Genomic DNA, 17,848 nt, shown 5'->3' on the forward strand with positions numbered 1-17,848 from the left:
TTTGGTCATGCCCTTTCAACAGAAGCCGGCCGAACGGCCGGTATCTGTCGGACCGCCTTCAGCACACACAGGCCAAATATCACCTGACATTTGGCCCTCGTGTACTAGGCTTTACAATGCATTTAATCAGCATCTGTGTAAGAGAGAGGGGGGAGGGACAGAATAAAAAATTGAAAGTTTAGTTCCGCTTGAAGCAATTTCTTCATAAGAGAGAAGAGGTTCATCACCTTAGGACCCTAATAAAAAAACTGAACTCACAGAGAGGGGTAGGGTTATAGGAGCAGACCTAGGGGGCATGTCTTTAAAAGCTTTGCCAGCATCTAATCGCCTGCCTATAATCTAGGGTCGATTAATATTAAGCCTGTGTTTTGTACTGTACAATTCAGATACAATTGTACTTATCAAAGAAGGATACGCTTTACTGATTTTATTTAAAACAATACCTGCCTTATCCTTTTTCTATTTGTATCATTTTTAATAACATTGGCAATCTGGCTGTTGGGTATCTAAATTAACACCTTATCACAAAATTAAATGTATATTTCCTTTTGCCCCGTATAGCAGATTGTTTCAATTGTACAATAAAGCATGTTACAGCCCCTACATAGACCTAAAATTCTTTTACATAACTTTGGTTTGAAAATGCACACCCTAAATTTGAGGTACTACAAATTACAGACTGTTCTGCTTACAGGCTGAACCATGACATTATTTTTGCCATAAAGAAGAGTTGTCCTGGAATTTTGATGTAATGATTCAACATAATCTCTTGCTGACAATGATGGCCTGTCATCCATACTTCCACTCGAATGTCTTTTCTGGATCTAGAATGAAGAATGAAGAAATATTAGCGTTTGTAAAAGGTATTATGATTATATGTGTAGCTTTAGGGTCCTTTCACACGGGCGGCCCGTATGTCCGTTTTTCCTCCCATCCGTTTGCAGATGGAAAACAGACATAATTTATGTCTATGGGTTTGCGGATGTTAGCGGATGACCATGCGCTGAAATCCGTTTTGCGTCCATTCCATTCGGTTCAGTTTTTTGAGACGGAAGAGAACCCTATTTTTCTTCGGTTTAAAAAATGTAACGGACGCAAAAACGGATGTCAGCTGTGTCATCCGCTAACGTCCGCAATCCCAATAGACATACATTATGTCAGTTTTTCATCCGCAAACGGATGGATGAAAAACGGACATACGGAACGCACCCTACAAAAAAGTGTCATCCGTGTCCGTTTAAAAAAAAATAAAAGTGTCTGAGCGGAAAAAAAAACGGACTGTGCCGTGTGAAAGGACCCTTACTGAAAAGCAAATCAGTGTGTGTGAAAGTTAGAATTTTGGTTTATCTGTAAAATCCATCACAGGACACAAGAGGACTTCATATTCATGACTACATAGATTTTGTTGCCACCTTCAGGTGACTTGACACTGGCCAAAATAAGGTAGAAAATCCATGCCCAGGCATAACTACCTTAGTTCTGTAGCAAGCAATGAGGACAGACAAGAGGGAAGGGAACTCCATGATCTGTGAGGTGCTCCAAGAAAAAAGGATTTACAGGTATACCAAAATGACAAAAACCCTAATTTCTTAATCATAAATTACAGAATACAGAGGGCCTCCTATTCATGACTACTTAGATTGTCCCAAAGCAGTAAACATAATGGGTGAGCAAACAGGACAATGTTGTTAAAACACACTTAAAACAGAGCAGGGTGAACCCCTCTACAAAGCCACTTGCTAGACCTTCTGCACAAAATTGGGGTCTGCAGAGGCATGAACATCTACCTAGTAAAACTTGGTAAAGATGTAAAAATAAGGCCAGATAACAGTTTAACAAGCACAGATGGTAAATAGCCCAGGAAGCAATGACACTTCTGGTGAAAATGGCCTTGACCAGGAAAAAGGGAACCTTGCCCTTGATACCATAGCCCTGAAAAATGAGCTGACAAACCAACTTACAGGAAAACACAGCCAACTCCAAGACCCTGCAAGCAGAGGTAATGGCTACCAATAAAAAACCTTGCAAGGCTACAAAACAGACACAAATCCCATGGAGACAGGGGGGGGGGGGGCTGCACTGGTAAAACAATCTGTACATAAAGGATTGTTTTTAAGTAAGAGGGGCTGTACGTTTCTGAAACAGAATGACCAAGGCTGAGATTAGTCCCTTGATGGTGCCTAAAGCCAGAGATCATCTCCCCACCAGATTGGAGAAAAGCCAAGATATACCCGACAACAAATGATCAGGGATGAAATTTATGAGCCTCATACCTTTCCACCTTTCTCGAGGTCAACTCTCTTGCAATGAGGAGATAAGGGATGACAGAGGCAGAAACTCCTCTATCCCTCAGGGCTTGGGCTTTAACAGCCAAACCATCAAAGCCAGCAACCATAAAGAAATAGGGAAGAATGGACCCTGCAACAGCAGATCTGGATATTCTGAAAGAGCCAAAGGCTTGTTCATCAAGGTATTCACTATGTCGCCTACCATGTTCTTCTTGACCAAACAGGTGCTTTAAGAATCAACATATTGCCCTTCACTTTTATCTTGCACAGCAGGCAAGGAAGAAGATAAAGTGGAGGGAAGGCACAGATCAATGAAGAGAAGGATTTCCATGTATCCAACAGCTGTCTGTATATCCACCATTGTAGAGCCGATCTGGTGTTAGGTCAGATGCACTAGCGGATCCAAGGACTGCTGACATTTGTCCCATACCGACAGGATATTGAGCTAAAGAGCTCTGGAGTGAAAGTGGGCATAAGGGACTGAATCAAGGGGCAACCACCATCTTCCCTGATACCTGGAAGCTTGAATCAAGCAAGCTTGACTCAAAGGACTGCACCTGAGATTGAGGAGACAGGCATTTTTCCTGCAGGAGCAGTACCTTTGCCTGAGATGTATCAAGTCAGAACCAAGGCCGGCTTCTGAAGGTTTAGTATTATGCCAACCTTTCTACGACATGCACCGTCTGCTGGACATTTGATGTCAGCTTCTGAGCCGATTGTCCTGGGTCCTCAACAACCCCAGAACCGAAGCCAACAGCTTGGTAAAATCCCTGGGGTCTGTGGACAGACCAAAAGCCAATGCCACAAACGGATAGTGGCAATCCTCCACTTTTTATTGCAGAAACCACTGGTGAGGTGGAAAATCTGTATGTGTAGATAGGCACCCTGGAAATCCATTGGAAGCCAGGAAGTCCTCCCGGATGAAGTTAAGCAATCAAAATCAGGTGGATTCCATTATGAATTTCTGAGCCCAGAGGACCTTCAGAGACTCAACCCTCCTTGAGGAGGATCACTGACCTGGACCTGTAAAGCACCCTGACAGTAAGGTCAGATCGCTGCCTGCAGGATCCAGTGCCAACCAGCAAAATTGCCTCCCTGATTATTGCATGCAGGGTTCTGGCCATAGTGACTGATTTGGATTTGGTACTCCTCTGCCCCAAGCAGGGATGTCAAGAATAGGCTAGTAATTTGGAAACTAAGCCCCTGAAAGAGACACATCTCTAGGTGCATCAATCACCTGAAGATGCTAGCTAAAAACGGAGCTGGGCTGGAAGAGCTTATGTCTGGGTGGAGATTTCCTGCCTATCTTTGTCCAGTGTCTATTCACCTTAAGGTGGAAGCATAACCCAAGTAGTCATAAATAGAAAGTCCCCTGTGATGTTCAATTAAGAAATGTTATTTACAGATCAGCAAGTCATAGTCATGTTTGTAGAAATGATGACAACCTACCATACATGCAAGTGAACTTCATCTGAACCAAACAAACCACATTAAAAATGCTTTCAACCCTATCAAGGAGTGTTAATACCAGATGTGTTTTTTGACTCTTTCATCACACTTAAAGCAGTAGTATCCCTGAGTACAAAAAAAACAAAAATAAAACGACAATGGCATAATGTGCTAGTATGCATCGCATACTAGCACATTATGAAATACTTACCTTAGAACGAAGCCCCCACACGGTCGCCCGGACACCGCTAAGGGAGCTGTCATGTTCCCTTGGCGTCTATTCCGGGTTCGGCGGCTCTGAAGGTCCGGTGTCAGTGGCTGCATGCAGGGTGAATATTTCCTAAACTGTGCAGGTTTAGGAGATATTAATGTTACTTACAGGTAAGCCTTATTATAGGCTCACCTGAAGGTAAAAGTTAAAAAGCGGAGTATACTACCGCTTTATTACTTTATATCTTGAAACTAAAAGTCAGTGGCAGGTAAACTGAAGTCGGCCATACATGGATGGAAATTTGATCAGATCAGCAGGGACCAGCCGAATTTCAATCCATCTACAGGAACGAAGGTTGTACAGAAGTGATCTACAGATCAACTTCTATACAACCGCCCTGTCAGATTTTCCCTGTACGATCAACATTGCAAGCTATAGCTTGCAGAGTCTTCACATAAAGTGTAATTTTTCCCTGCAAATTTTCTATCCATCTGCCATTTCTACTAAAAATACCATCTGCTCTTTTATTTTACTCCTGTTTATGTGTGGCCAAGGATACTGGCAGCCATAGGACATGGGGTACAGGGTCAGCCTGCATATCACAATGTAATGACATTTGGGTACAGCAGCTCTCTAAGAAGCCAGCACTGAATGCGGCTGTGAAAAGTGCTATTGCACTTTATACAGGAGCTATGATATAAAAATACTTTCTATACAAATAAAGAAGGCATAGTGGTTGCACTGTTATATAAGTAAACAGCTACATATGCAAATATTTAAAAAGGGTTTACCATTTGCTTGTTTGTACTACATTAGGAAATCATCCAAAGGTTTGTATCACCCTTTACCTGGTTCTGTAGTGGTTGCAGCTATTAACAGTACTAGGAATACTAAGAGATAAAAAGTTGGTACTGTATGTGACTTAACCTGCCACCAATTTTTAAAAATGTAGGGCCTGGGGCAGATCATGCAGAAAAGCTGCATATGCATAGGCTAGAATATTAGTGATCCCATCATCTCCACAATGACATTACAGTAAGTCACAGCTAGGCTCACTCACACACAAGGCAGGCCTCTTTGTGGGAGAGTCTTGACGAACGTGGGAACTGTGGATACGATGCCTCTGTACAAGTTCATCTGCTGATGGGTCGGTCCAGAAATGGTCTGCTGTCTTCATTTTTGTGTACTCCAGGGCACAGGGACCAACTGTAGGGTATTCAAGAGACTTGTAAAACATTTAATGAAATGGACAGCATCATAAATTAAACCATTAAAAAAAACATACACTCTGGAATTCATAAAGATTGTCTCAGACAGATTTTGCAAAAGTGTCTCTCATATGTTCTAAAAGTGGTGCAGAATGGGCAAAATTCATGTGCCTCTCAAGTACTTGTACTTGAATTTGGTGTATGCTGCGCCACTTTTTAAAATGCATGTGAGACACTTTTGCAAAACCTTTCTGAGACACTTTCTCTCTCTGTACACCAAATCAGAGTTGGTCTTAATTAGCTTTACCTTTGTAAGATACGAACGGTCAGTATTTTCTTTTCAATTTGCAGCATTCATTTAAAAGTGGCACATTTTAGAACAACCTTAATTTGGTGCACGGTTTGCTGCCAGGAACCAAAAGCGTTGCATATGCGAAGTTATCATACTGGCAGCTAATATGTGGTATATGACATTCCAGGAAATAAAACTCAATATATAAGATTTCTGTAAGTACGGGGAATCTCATTGTCTTCAGAACAGAGGCAGGTAACTATTTACAAAAAAAAAACTTGAGTTATGTAAATAGGAGGAGTTTTAGCACTGCAGGAGCTACAGCATTTTCACAAGTTCTCTGTCTGGAGACAAGCACTGAGAACTCATGTACCGGCAAATGCCCTTGGAATGAGTTATGTACTGTTAATTCTACTTGCATAATACCAGTATGAACTGAGAAACTGGGTATAATGTAGGATACCCAAATCTGCTATTTACATAAGGGGTGTTTACTTAGGCATGTAAATGTACATGAAGCAGACAACTCATATCTGTAATTACTTAAAAAAGCAGGAACTTATACCAAAGAATGCTGCAATATCTTGAGAAACTCCTGTCATTAACAATAGGAGATTTTTTTTTGAGACATCCCTTAAAGCAGTTGTAAAGGTTTTATTTTTTTAATTAAATAATAAACAAACATAGTAAACTTACCTGCTCTGTGCATTGGTATTGCACAGAGCAGCCCAGAAACTCCTCTTCTTGGGTCCCTTTGCAAGCGCTCTTGGCTCTTCCTCTTCTCTGCATGCCACCATAAGTGTCACACCTGCAGACTCGCTCCCAAGTCAGGCTGTGTGTATTCACTGACACACATGGCATGGCTCGGCTCTGCCCCTAACTTCAAAGATTTGATTGACAGCCGCAGGAGTCAATGGCTCCTGCTGATATCTCTAAGCCTGAGAGGACAGATTGAGACCAAGCAGCTGCAGACGGGCACAGCTCTAGATTGAGATAGGACTCAGGTAAGTATAAAGGAAGGTGAATGGGCAATACAACTAGTGGAACATTTTTTATCTTAATGCAGGGAATGCATTAAGGTAAAGAAATGTCTGGCCTTTAGAACCACTTTACCATCAATGTATTGGACACTTTGTGCTCTAAATTTCTTGAGGACTGCTTTAGCCATACTGTCTAATGAGCATTTTTAAAAACATCAAGGGTATCTAATACGTTGTTTACCTAGCAAGGAGGCAAGGATCGGCCCTTCTACTGGATCCATTAAAAGTGCTTCTTTTTCATAATATTTGCTGTAAAAAGAATTGAAGACACCAGTTAAAATCAATGTCTGATAATATTTCAATTAACAAAAAGCTGCACAACTGACCATCGCACAACTCTTATATTCAATAGCATTAAAGTGTTTTTCCACTTTTGCAGCCAAAGTGGGCCTACTCCTACTTTATATTTGTTACATGTCCCCATTCACAAAGCATAACTTAATGAAAATAAATATTCAAATTTGCAGCTTACCTTTTTATGGTGCTCTCTCTTTACAGGAAAATTCTGCATGGTTTTCTTTGTTTATGAGGGGGCTGGGCAGCTGTGTTTGCCATAGATAACTCTGTCTGTACTGTGCAGGCAGATCTTTATTAACAATTGTAACTCGATTTGAACATTATCTGTCCTAACAAACCTAACAAAGGGTTAAAGGTGTAGAAGAAGCTGAGCTTCTTGCATCTATGTTAATAAGGACAGATTTAGCACAGACCTATTCTGGCATTGTTCAAAAAACCTTGCAGTCAACCATGACACCTTCTCCTGAGCAACATCTCAAAGGAAAAAAATTATTAGGAAAAAACAAATGTGTGAATGGGAACATCTAAACAAACAGTATAGTAGTGTAATATCAAATTTGATTGCAAAACTGGAAATACACTTTAAACTACCCATATCTTTAAAGTGTAAAAAATCCTTTCTCTTGCTGAAGATTACCAAGCAAATTATTAAATTATAATGACATGGTAAGTCTGTAATTAAGTGAATTCAAACAGGCACACATACAAGGAAGAAGTGCATGAAATGTAAGCCCCTGTGCTAACCTGGAACAAGCACGTAGTCAGAAGTAAAACCCAGCTTCTTCTTTCAAAGTATTGGATATAATCAGATACAGTTTCCATTGGGGAGATTTCCCTTCACAATTTATCTTGGAGGCACCAAATAAGGGGGACAGAACTCACCAAGATTGGAGGAGGGCTCATACAGCAATATAAACATTATTGACTCTCTAAAATTTCTTCACTCTACTAAAATATTTGACCAGTTTAACACCTCATCTCATGCACAATGAGCTTTTGCTCAGCTTCCCTGAACGCCTTTTCTCCTGGCAGGAGAAATGTTACTTAAAAAAACGTGCCTAAAGCCACATTGTACACACGCCCTTAGACTCATCAAGCGTTTAAGCATTAATTCATTCCATTTGCCTTGGGATGAATGAACATTTATGTGCTAAACAGCCTAGTGTTTAGGTGCGTTAAGCATTTTTTTGGCTCAAAAGCTCCTCTCCTGAATGTGTTGCTAATAGGCAAAAAAAATAAAGTCAAACACCTGTAAAAATAGGATTTTTGTACTTACCGTAAAAGTCCATTTCTCTGAGTTCATTGACGGACACAGTGCTCCATATTCAGAACCATAGGGTTATATCGCCCCCTACAGGAGTAGGACACTAGGTAGAGAAAACAACTTGGCTACGCCTATGGGCAGTCTGTCCTAGCTGGTATACATCCCCCTCTCTGCTATAGGCCTTCAGTTTAGTAACAAGAAGTATCAGAAGTATCAAAACTCTATAGAGGGGTGGGTGCTGTGTCCGTCAATAAAAAATCAGAGAAATGGATTTTACAGTAAGTACAAAAGTCCTATTTTCTCTTTCGTTCATTGCTGGACATAGCACTCCATATTCAGAACCATAGGGATGTCCCCAAGCAGTGTCAAAAACATGAGGGGTGGGACAAAAAAACCAAGGCTGAACACAAGAAGCCAACCAGGTAACAGGAGCTCAACAAATAACAACCTTGCTGCCAAAAGAAGCATCTGCAGATGCCAAAACATCCACTTTGTAGAATTTAGTGATAGTGTGCACCGATGGCCAGGTGGTCCGCCAAGGGAAACTGCCAAGGCAGACACCTGGCCCTAGATGGTACTCAAGGCCAACTTCTGCTCAACACCTCGTTGAAGGAAGGTCAAAATCTGAGCCACTGAAAAAGAATGAGGGTGAACCCTGATCAACTCACACCACAAAATGTATGCAAGTAGTAAATCTTTCTAGGTAGACTTCCTAGCCTTCAGCATAGTCGGAATCACCAACCCAGGCAAACCTCTATCCTTCAGCACCTGGCTTACAACAGCAGGTCCTCCCTGAGAGACAGTCTCCAAGGGACTTCGGCGACCAATTGCGTTAGGTCGGCGTACCAAGACTGATGGGGCCAGTCCGGGGGCCACCAGGGTGACGGGAATCCCTTCAGCCTTGATCCTGTGCAGAAGCTTGAGAGGAGGGAAGGCATAAGTAGGATGATACTGGTCCCACAGGGCCACCAGAGCGTCTGTGGGGTCAGCCAGAGGATCTTGTGACCTTGCCACAAACCTTAGAGAAAATGGATGTTGGGCGCTTCTGACCAAACAAGAGGAGGGGGGGATCCACCGCAGTAAGGGGGGTGCAGGGGATGTCTCCAAGTTCTAGGTGTGGACTGTCCGGGATGGCCGGGTACAAGGCAGACTGGCAGGAAAAACTCTGAAAATTCCGCTGGAAGAAGTGAGAAGAGAAACAGGCGCCACTGTAATAAGCCAAAGGTTTTTATTGCACAAAATTACATAGTAACTTACACAGTAGTCTCAACACGTGAGAGTCACGCTTGAGGAAGGAGCCGAGTGCGCATGCTCCGAAACGCGTTGCGTCATTTCCGGTAGCCTGCGTTCCATTGCGGCTTCCGGTGTAACCAGCTCCTCGGACCAGCTTCCTGTGACGTCACTTCCGGGCTGGTGGACGGCCAGATCGTGCGGCTGGGGATGCTGCTACATGGACTGGAGCTTACTACTGTGTAAGTTACTATGTAATTTTGTGCAATAAAAACCTTTGGCTTATTACAGTGGCGCCTGTTTCTCTTCTCACTTTTGCCACAAACCTTGGTACTTTTCTGTTGAGCTGAGATGCCAACAAGTCCACCTCGGGGGTGCCCCACTGCAGACATATCAGATGAAACATGTCTGAAAGAAGGGGCCACTCCCCTTGGTCCAACGCCTGCCGACTGAGGTAGTCCATCTGCCAATTTTCCACACCTGGAATGTGCACGGCGGAGAGGGCTGGAACGAAGCGTCCTGCCCACCGGAGAATTCCGGGGACCTCCAAAACCGCCAACACACTATTTGTTCCTCCCTGGTGATTGACATAAGCCACCGCCATGGCATTGTCTGACTGGATCCGTATTGAGACTCCCCTGAGCCGATCTGTCCAGTGATCCAGGCAAAGTCTGATCACCCGAAGTTCCAAGACATTGATCGGTAGTCTGGATTCTTCCAGCATCCAACAACCCTGAGCTGAGCTCCAGGACACCTCCACACCCGGACAGGCTAGCATCTGTCATTACCACTGTCAAATACAAGGGGAGAAAAGACTTGCCCTGCTGAAAAGTCAGAGAACGAAGCCAGCCCTGCTGGCCCCCACATCAGTACAGTGCCCCACACTTTAATGTGAACCCCCACCAGTAGTCCACTTGGCTTCCTCTGAGTGGAAAAATCAGAGGAGGGGGACCAAGGGGGACCACACACACACAAACTGGGGGGAAGAAGGGAAACCTCAGGTCCGACCATCCGGGGGGGGGGTACCTGCATCCACCCCACAGTGCATCCAGGAGGAGAGGGGGGGACTCATACGTACCGATTCACGGAAAAGGCGGGTTTTGCTCCAGACAGAACCCTTCATCACAGAAATGGGGGCTGTCGGCTAAAGGAACGTGGCAACTCTGGCCAGGACCCGGTCATATGCAACCTTTAGAGGCGTTTAACTCACTGGCCAGCCCCCGTCCAGTGGGGCTATGTCAAGGTCTGCCCGCACATGATGGCTGGGCTGGGGAGACCACTGTATCCAAATATCCAGCCCTTTGCCCAGCCTGCCAGTTGATTATAGATCTCCACGGGAAAAAAAGCAGGAAGGAAAATCTGAAAGTATGCCAAAAATAGAAAGAAATTGCTAGAAACAAAGATCCCAGCAGATCCCAAGTATTTTTACTGGCTAGTGGCCTACTCCTTTAGGGGGTGGTATAACCCTATGGTTCTGACTATGGAGCGATGTGTCTGTCAATGAAGAGAAAGCTGTGTTTTTTTAAGCCAAATGTGCATGAGCCCTAAACAGCAGCATTCTTGATATTGTACATCTTATAATATAAATCTTTATGATAACACAAATACATTATGAAAAATAATGCTTGTGTTTTATCTACAAACAAACACTATAATGTATCCATGGAAGTGAAAGCACTTGCCCCTCCAACAAGTGGTAAACACGGGTCCAGAACATAAATGTACAGTGAAATAAACAACAAAATGCAAAGAATGCAACTTTGAACTTTAAACTTTTTAAGTAAAAGTTCCCCCTTAATGTGTGCCAATATTTTGCACTGAGTCCTTTCGAGTTGTAGGAGAAAGGAATGTGGGAGTCCTTGCAGTGTAGATATCCGGTGTCTTCAGCTAGCTCAACAAGAGCCCAAGCGAATCTCTGTACAGCAATGCCCAGCAACAAGGGATAACTTATGCAAAGTGTCTCCTGGGAAAGCTCTAATGTAAGGAGATGAGATGAAGATGTCTGCATGCAGTGTCTAGTTTAGTGTGTGTGTGTGCACAGGGTGGGCTTCCACTCCCTCACTAATCAAGGAAAAGGATGTCTTGAAAATGGCTCTTAAAGGATGCCAGACTGGCAACCTGTTGACCCAGCAATGCCTGTATAGATGCGCCTGGAGGTGACCCAAGTATCCACATAGACGATGGTGTGGCTGCGACAGGTGATCTTCGTCTGACTGTGTAGCTTGCTTCAAGGAAGGGTCAATACTTTGTTCAAGCCGTGATGTCTCCTCCAGCAGGGAACGAGAAGAGCTCCTTCTCCCGCCTCTCGTCCTCACCGTGCTTGCCCAGACAGACTCCTTGTCACACTCCCCTCCTCTGTAGAGCCCCCCTGCTGGGGCTTGTAGTTTGCTCCCCAGGCTTGGGAAAAGGCCCCCCTGTCTTTGGGACTACATGTCACCTGGTGCTACGCTTCCCCTGCTGCAGCCCTACTCTCCTGTGTACAGCATGAGGAGGAGAGGGAGGGGGGGAGAAAAGCCTGCAGCGGCTGAAGTCTCCTTTTCTCTCAGCGCTGCTGCCTGTATGTGTGTCCTGTGTAAGCCGCTGCTAATGGAGCTACACAAGCGAATATGAACAATAGGTATATAACGAATATATGCACATTTTTTACTGTTGATATATATTATGTCAGAGTAGATATAGTAGTAATTGGAAATCTTTTTTATATTTTTTTTACATTCATCTTTCTTATATTTATGTATTGCGTGGCACAGTTTTTTCATATGGGTTTTTGACAAAGGTCTATTGTCCTCCAGTGTATATACTGCAAGTAACAAATGGATGACAGCTGAAATATCAGTTTTTTTGTATAGAGACAGAAGTGTTGTACAGTGCAGGTAACTAGGAATAACGAGCTACTTCATCACATCCAGTGTTGGCCTCAACAGAGTTAATTTTAATCATAAATTAACTGAGAGAATGCACAACCCCCTCTTAAGAATCTAACCCATAAAGAAGAAGGCCACCAACTTCCTTACCTACTGTATCAGGAGTCGGTGGTGACTTCAATACTAATCCACTAAAGGGACTACAAGGCAGTAAACAAATATATATATATATATATATATATATATATATATATATATATACCAAAAAGAAAATTATTAGGTACATCCAATCATAGAAATTTCAGTCAGTCATGTAACATTTAAGTCCATTATAAATATTCCATACATTCCCTGCCAAGTCAGCAGGGGGCCATACTGTCCAGACAGACTGGGTTTTAAGGTGGTATGCCAATGAATAAAGCAGCATTTGAAACAGAAGAGGACCTCTAAATAAATTTGCAAAGCTTGTTTCAGATTTTATTATGTTATTAATAGTGTTAATAGTCACCAGTGTGGGTTAAAAGGCATGTATTATCCAATACACAGGGGGTGCATGGTGGCTCTAATCACAACTATTGGGCACCCTTCATATTCTATACAAGGAGGATTTCTTTCAACCTTTTTGTTACCCATGGTTGACAAAGCTATATTTTATTGGATGCTGATATGTGTGCTAAGCTCACCACTCTTTACAAGTACTTTACATGTATGTTGAAGATGATATTATGACCGATAAGTCTGAAAACATTTACCACGGTTTGTACTGTTATGTTGGGTCCATCTTATGGACTTATGAAGGATTTACACACCTTTGTTGCCATTTACAATTACAACAAACTATGAAGGCCAACACCATGAATGTTTTCTGTTGAAGTAGCCTGGTATTCCTATTTAGGAGTGCAGTGTACATCACCACTGTCTATATAAAAAACTGACATTTCAACTATTATCCAGCTGGTACTCACAGTATATACTTGAGGACAAAAGGCCATGATCAAATGCTATTTTCAATATTTATTAAAGAGTTTTTCTGTCTTGTGTCCTAGGGGGAAGAATGATGGACTTGTTTCTAATGGGGTTCATTAAACCATGGAAAAAAATACATTTATATGGAATTTTGTAATAAATGGCCTTAAAGATTACATTATTGTCTGATTGGGTATACATATTGTTCTTTTTGGTTTTATATTTTTTTATCCTTTGTAGTCCCTTTACTGGTGAAGATAGGGACTTTTTGACTTAAGTGGCAAAATATCACAATTAAATTAAATATCGTTATCAAAGTCACCAGTGTTCGCTTTGCCTAATTTGCTAACCCCTAAGCTAATTAACCTGAACTGGGAGGTTTATAACTTAAAGCTATGGGATATTAAAATTCATATAAATGTATTGGTGAGCATGAAATAAAATTCATACCTGGGATATTTTTTTATAACTGGAGAATATTTTAATTCAATGCTGGCTTTATTATGAATCACTGCTGAGCAGGGGGATGTTATACTTCATGTCCAAATTATGTTATAATTCATTAATTCATTGAGCTGGAAGATAGTATAATACACAACTGGTCCTATTAAAATTAGTGATCGACCGATATCGGGTTTTTTTTTAATGCCGATACCGATATTTTGGTCATCGGATATCGGTATCAGCCGATATTTTCGGACATGTAAAAAACATTTTTTTTTTTTAAAACGTAATCCTTGTGGAGGTATCTGGGGGTCTAAAAGACCCCAAACCCCTCCTCGGCACTGAAAAGCATCCAAAACGCCAAGTGTGGCTGTTTTAAATGGTCAGTTTTTTTAATTGGGGGCCAAGTACCCGGAAGTGATGTCATGAAATCACTTTCGGGTTTTTTTACATGGAGACAGGCGCATGCGCACTTGCGGCAGGGATACCGGCTTTCACGGGGACACATCTTCATGCTACACCGGGTCTTCTCTTCGGCGGCGGCAGTGGAGGTAGGATGCCCGGGTCTCCCGGTGGGACGGAAGACCCGGGTGAGCCGTGGAAGGCGGCGGGAGGGTGGGGACGTCCCCTCCCGCTCCTTGTAATGACAGCCGAGCGGCTTCTCAGCCGCATCGGTTGTTATTACAAGTCAGCCGACCGTCGGCTATGGACACTGGTACCGGGGTGATGCCTCTAGCTGCAGGCATCACCCCAGGACATGCACTTTCCCTAAATATCGGCAATATCGGTAACCTCAGGGGCCGATTCCGATATATCGGGGAAAGTGCATATCAGCCCCCGATATATAGGTGTTGCCGATAATCAGTCGATCTCTAATTAAAATGAAACACAAAAAAAGTATCATATTTAACTGCTAGTCTAGGAATCTTGTAAATACTGTCAGTCTGCAGCAGGAGGAGTTTTAACCACAATAGATGTGAAGTGGGGCACACTTTGAACCATGTCTGATTAGCCACACTCACTTTTAGCTACCACACTCCACAGTAACTCACAGTGGCATATTCCTTTGCACTCCAACCACTCCTGGTATGTTTTTATAAGTTATAGGCAATAGGCTATGGATCATGGGCAAGTTATAGACAGTAACTATCACTTTGAGCAGCCCTAGTTAGGTCGTTTACCTCAGAGGCACAAAAAAAGCTGTCTCATTTATGTAGTGTTTGTTTTGGCAACAGTATTACTCTACAGAACCAACCAGTGAAAGCACCAATTCATAAAAATTAAATAAATACAGCTGATCAAACCTTATTTGTTTCTACGGAAGAAACGCAATTACTACTCTGTCACAACTGTATTCAGTTTGGTCAGATATGTTTGAAATTTTGAGAATGTCAACCACGAGTGTCTAAATGTTAGATACTGATTTTCTCAACATTTTATTAATTGTCACTTACCTACAATTCTCCACTAGGTGAAGAACAATTTTATCTAACACTTTTTCAATTAAAGCTGTACGAATCCAAAGATGCTTGATAGCTTGTGGGGACAGATTTGGAAGCCTCTGTGTCTTCCTTACACTCTCCTGGACACCTTGCATTTGATTCTTTCTGTGGATGAATATTAGACAGAACTCTGAGAATTATAATAAAATAAACAATTAGTAGTTCACATCAGGGAAAAAGAATATGCATTGAAAGGGTATTAAAGGGAGCTCATATTCATATTCCAACACCCTCTCATACAAAATTAGAGAAATAACCCAGTACAGGGAATGTCAGGGGTCAGCCTCACTGTAAAGCATTCTGGGAAAAATGTTGCTTAACTGAGTATAGTTACATAGTTAGTCTGGTTGAAAAAAAGACACAAAGTCCATCTAGTTCAACCAATAACATTTTGACATTTTTTTCTATCTTTACTAGTCCAAAAGAAACTGTCAAACATGATGTGTAATGATCTTCTAGGAGATGAAACAGGTGAGATTTTCAATTACATACATATATGTAAGCCAGCTTTGTCTTTAATGTAAGTGCACACAAAACATGTAACCGTGTCTTTTCAAAGCTTGACACAGTCTTTAACCACTTAAGCCCCAGGAGATTTTACCCCCTTCCCGACCAGGGCCTATTTTGCGATTCGTCACTGCGTCACTTTAACGGACAATTACGCGGTCGTGTGAGGCTGTACCTAAACTAATTTGACGTCCTTTTTTTTCCCACAAACAGAGCTTTCTTTTGGTGGTATTTGATCACCTGTGCGATTTTTTGATCATGCGCTATAAACATAAAAAGAGCGTCAATTTTGCAAAAATAACAATATTTTTCACATTTTTTTTATATGAAATTCCCCAAAAAAATGTAAAAATCTAAATGTTTTAACATTTTAGGCCAATTTGTTTTATGCTACATATGTTTGGTAAAAAATGTTTGCACAAAAGTTATTGCGTTTACTAACTAAGGGAAAGATTTTTGTCATTTTTGTTGTTTTGTTTTTTTAACGAGTAATGGCGGCGATCTGCGATTTTTTTTGCGGGACTGCGACATTGCGGCGGACAGATCGGACCCTTGACTGAAATTTTTGACACTTTTGGGGGTACCAGTGACATTACTACAGTAATCAGTGCTATACATATGCACTGTTACTGTAAAAATGACATGGGTAGTGAAGGGGTTAACTTTATTTGAGAGGGAGGGGTTAAGTGTGTCCCTAGGGGCGTGTTTCTTACTGTGATTGGATGTGGCTTGAAGTGTAAGAACAGAGATCAACGGTCCTACATAGCAGAACCGTGTGATCTCCATTCTTACACAGGGAAGAATGACAGACGGCTTTGTTTACATTAGCCCCCTGCCTTTCTTCCGGTGTAACGGACATCGGGTCCGCCGGGCACACGCGCGGGAGGGTCCGTGACCGAGCGGGAGCGCGCCTCCGGTGGTGCGCGCTCGCTCCCTACGTCGCTTTGCCTGTGAGGGGCTGACCGCCACAGTAATTGGTCGTGCGGCGGTCGGCAAGTGGTTAAACACAGCAAGATATATGCTTTACTTTAGCACAGATTAAATGCACAGCACATAGGGCTCACCCCTGTCTCTCTGAGATCTCTTGTTTAATAGGCAGGGCTGTAGCAAGGGCATCTGACCTCCCAAGTTAACCCCCTCTTAGCCCTGCCCCAGGCTGACACTCCACAATTGCCCCTTCCCCTGTTCGAGCCCAGAAATCTGGGAACAACTTCTGTGTGATAACCTTGGATGAGGTATTTCTCTGCAGACCAGATCTTGTTAAATAGTCAAGTACCACTAAAATGAACTGATGTACCCTAGATGCCTTAACTAAGGAGCCCATCAAGTCCAAGACAATGAAATCTAACTGGACTGCTACAATTGAAAGGGGTACCAGCAAACTCAAAAAATGGGGCATCGGGGCAGTTATTTTGATAGGTCACGCAGGACTCGCAGAAATGATCCAAATCATTTGGTGGAGGGGGGGATTCTGATGTGGGGTTGTTTTTCAGGGGTTGGGCTTGGCCCTTTAGTTCCAGTGAATGTAATTCTTAAGGCGTCAGCATACTAAAACATTTTGGACAATTTCATGCTCCCAACTTTGTGGGAACAGTTTGGGAATGGTCCCTTCATGTTCCAACATGACTGTGCACGAGTGCACAAACAAGGTCCATAAAGACATGAATGAGCAAGTTTGGGGTGGAGGAACCTGACTTGCACAGAGTCCTGACCTCAACCCGATAGAACACCTTTGGAATAAATAAGATAGGAGACTGCGAGCCAGGGCTTCTTGTCCACATCTGTGCCTGACCTCAAAAATGCGCTTCTGGAAGAATTGTCAAACATTCCCATAGACACACACCTAAACCTTGTGACAGCCGTCCTAGATGAGTTGATTTTGTTATAGCTGCAAAGGGTGGGCCAACTCAATATTAAACCCTACAGACTAAGACTGGGATGCCATTAAAGTTTATGTGCGTGTAAAGGCAGATGTCCCAATATTTTTGGTAATATAGTGTATATTCTGTGTATTTAGCAGTTTAGATAATAATATACAAGTTCATAATGATCTTTGTATTGACCTACCACTACCAGAGCATTTTTAGTTGTAGTAAATTTGTTACTTACTTGATTTCAAGTAGCTGTTCCAGCTCCTGCACCTTTCTGCTAAGTTCTTCTGCGAGTGAAAAGGTCTTCCCCACTTTCATAAATAAGGCTGCAATTTTATTGCTGCGCAAGAAGCCAGCAGCCCTACGCTTTAGCCCATGCAGTACACATGCTTCAACTGCAGCTGCAAGAAAGCAA

General features: G+C 42.5%; 1 protein-coding gene across 1 annotated transcript in view; it reads right to left on the minus strand.

The window, feature by feature from the left end:
• Window positions 1–17,848, minus strand: part of SGSM1 (small G protein signaling modulator 1) — a 458,328-nt gene that overhangs the window by 181,227 nt on the left and 259,253 nt on the right. Inside the window, exons 4-8 of the mRNA XM_082258183.1 lie at window positions 17,672–17,834; window positions 15,008–15,160; window positions 6,670–6,737; window positions 5,009–5,154; window positions 693–824 (exon numbers count right to left, since the gene is read on the minus strand). Of these exons, the coding sequence (XP_082114309.1) occupies window positions 693–824; window positions 5,009–5,154; window positions 6,670–6,737; window positions 15,008–15,160; window positions 17,672–17,834 (662 nt within the window). The remainder of the gene's footprint in view (window positions 1–692; window positions 825–5,008; window positions 5,155–6,669; window positions 6,738–15,007; window positions 15,161–17,671; window positions 17,835–17,848) is intronic.

Source organism: Pelophylax lessonae (assembly GCF_965119305.1).
Source record: "Pelophylax lessonae genome assembly, chromosome: 1".
Classification (NCBI taxonomy): Eukaryota; Metazoa; Chordata; class Amphibia; order Anura; family Ranidae; genus Pelophylax; species Pelophylax lessonae.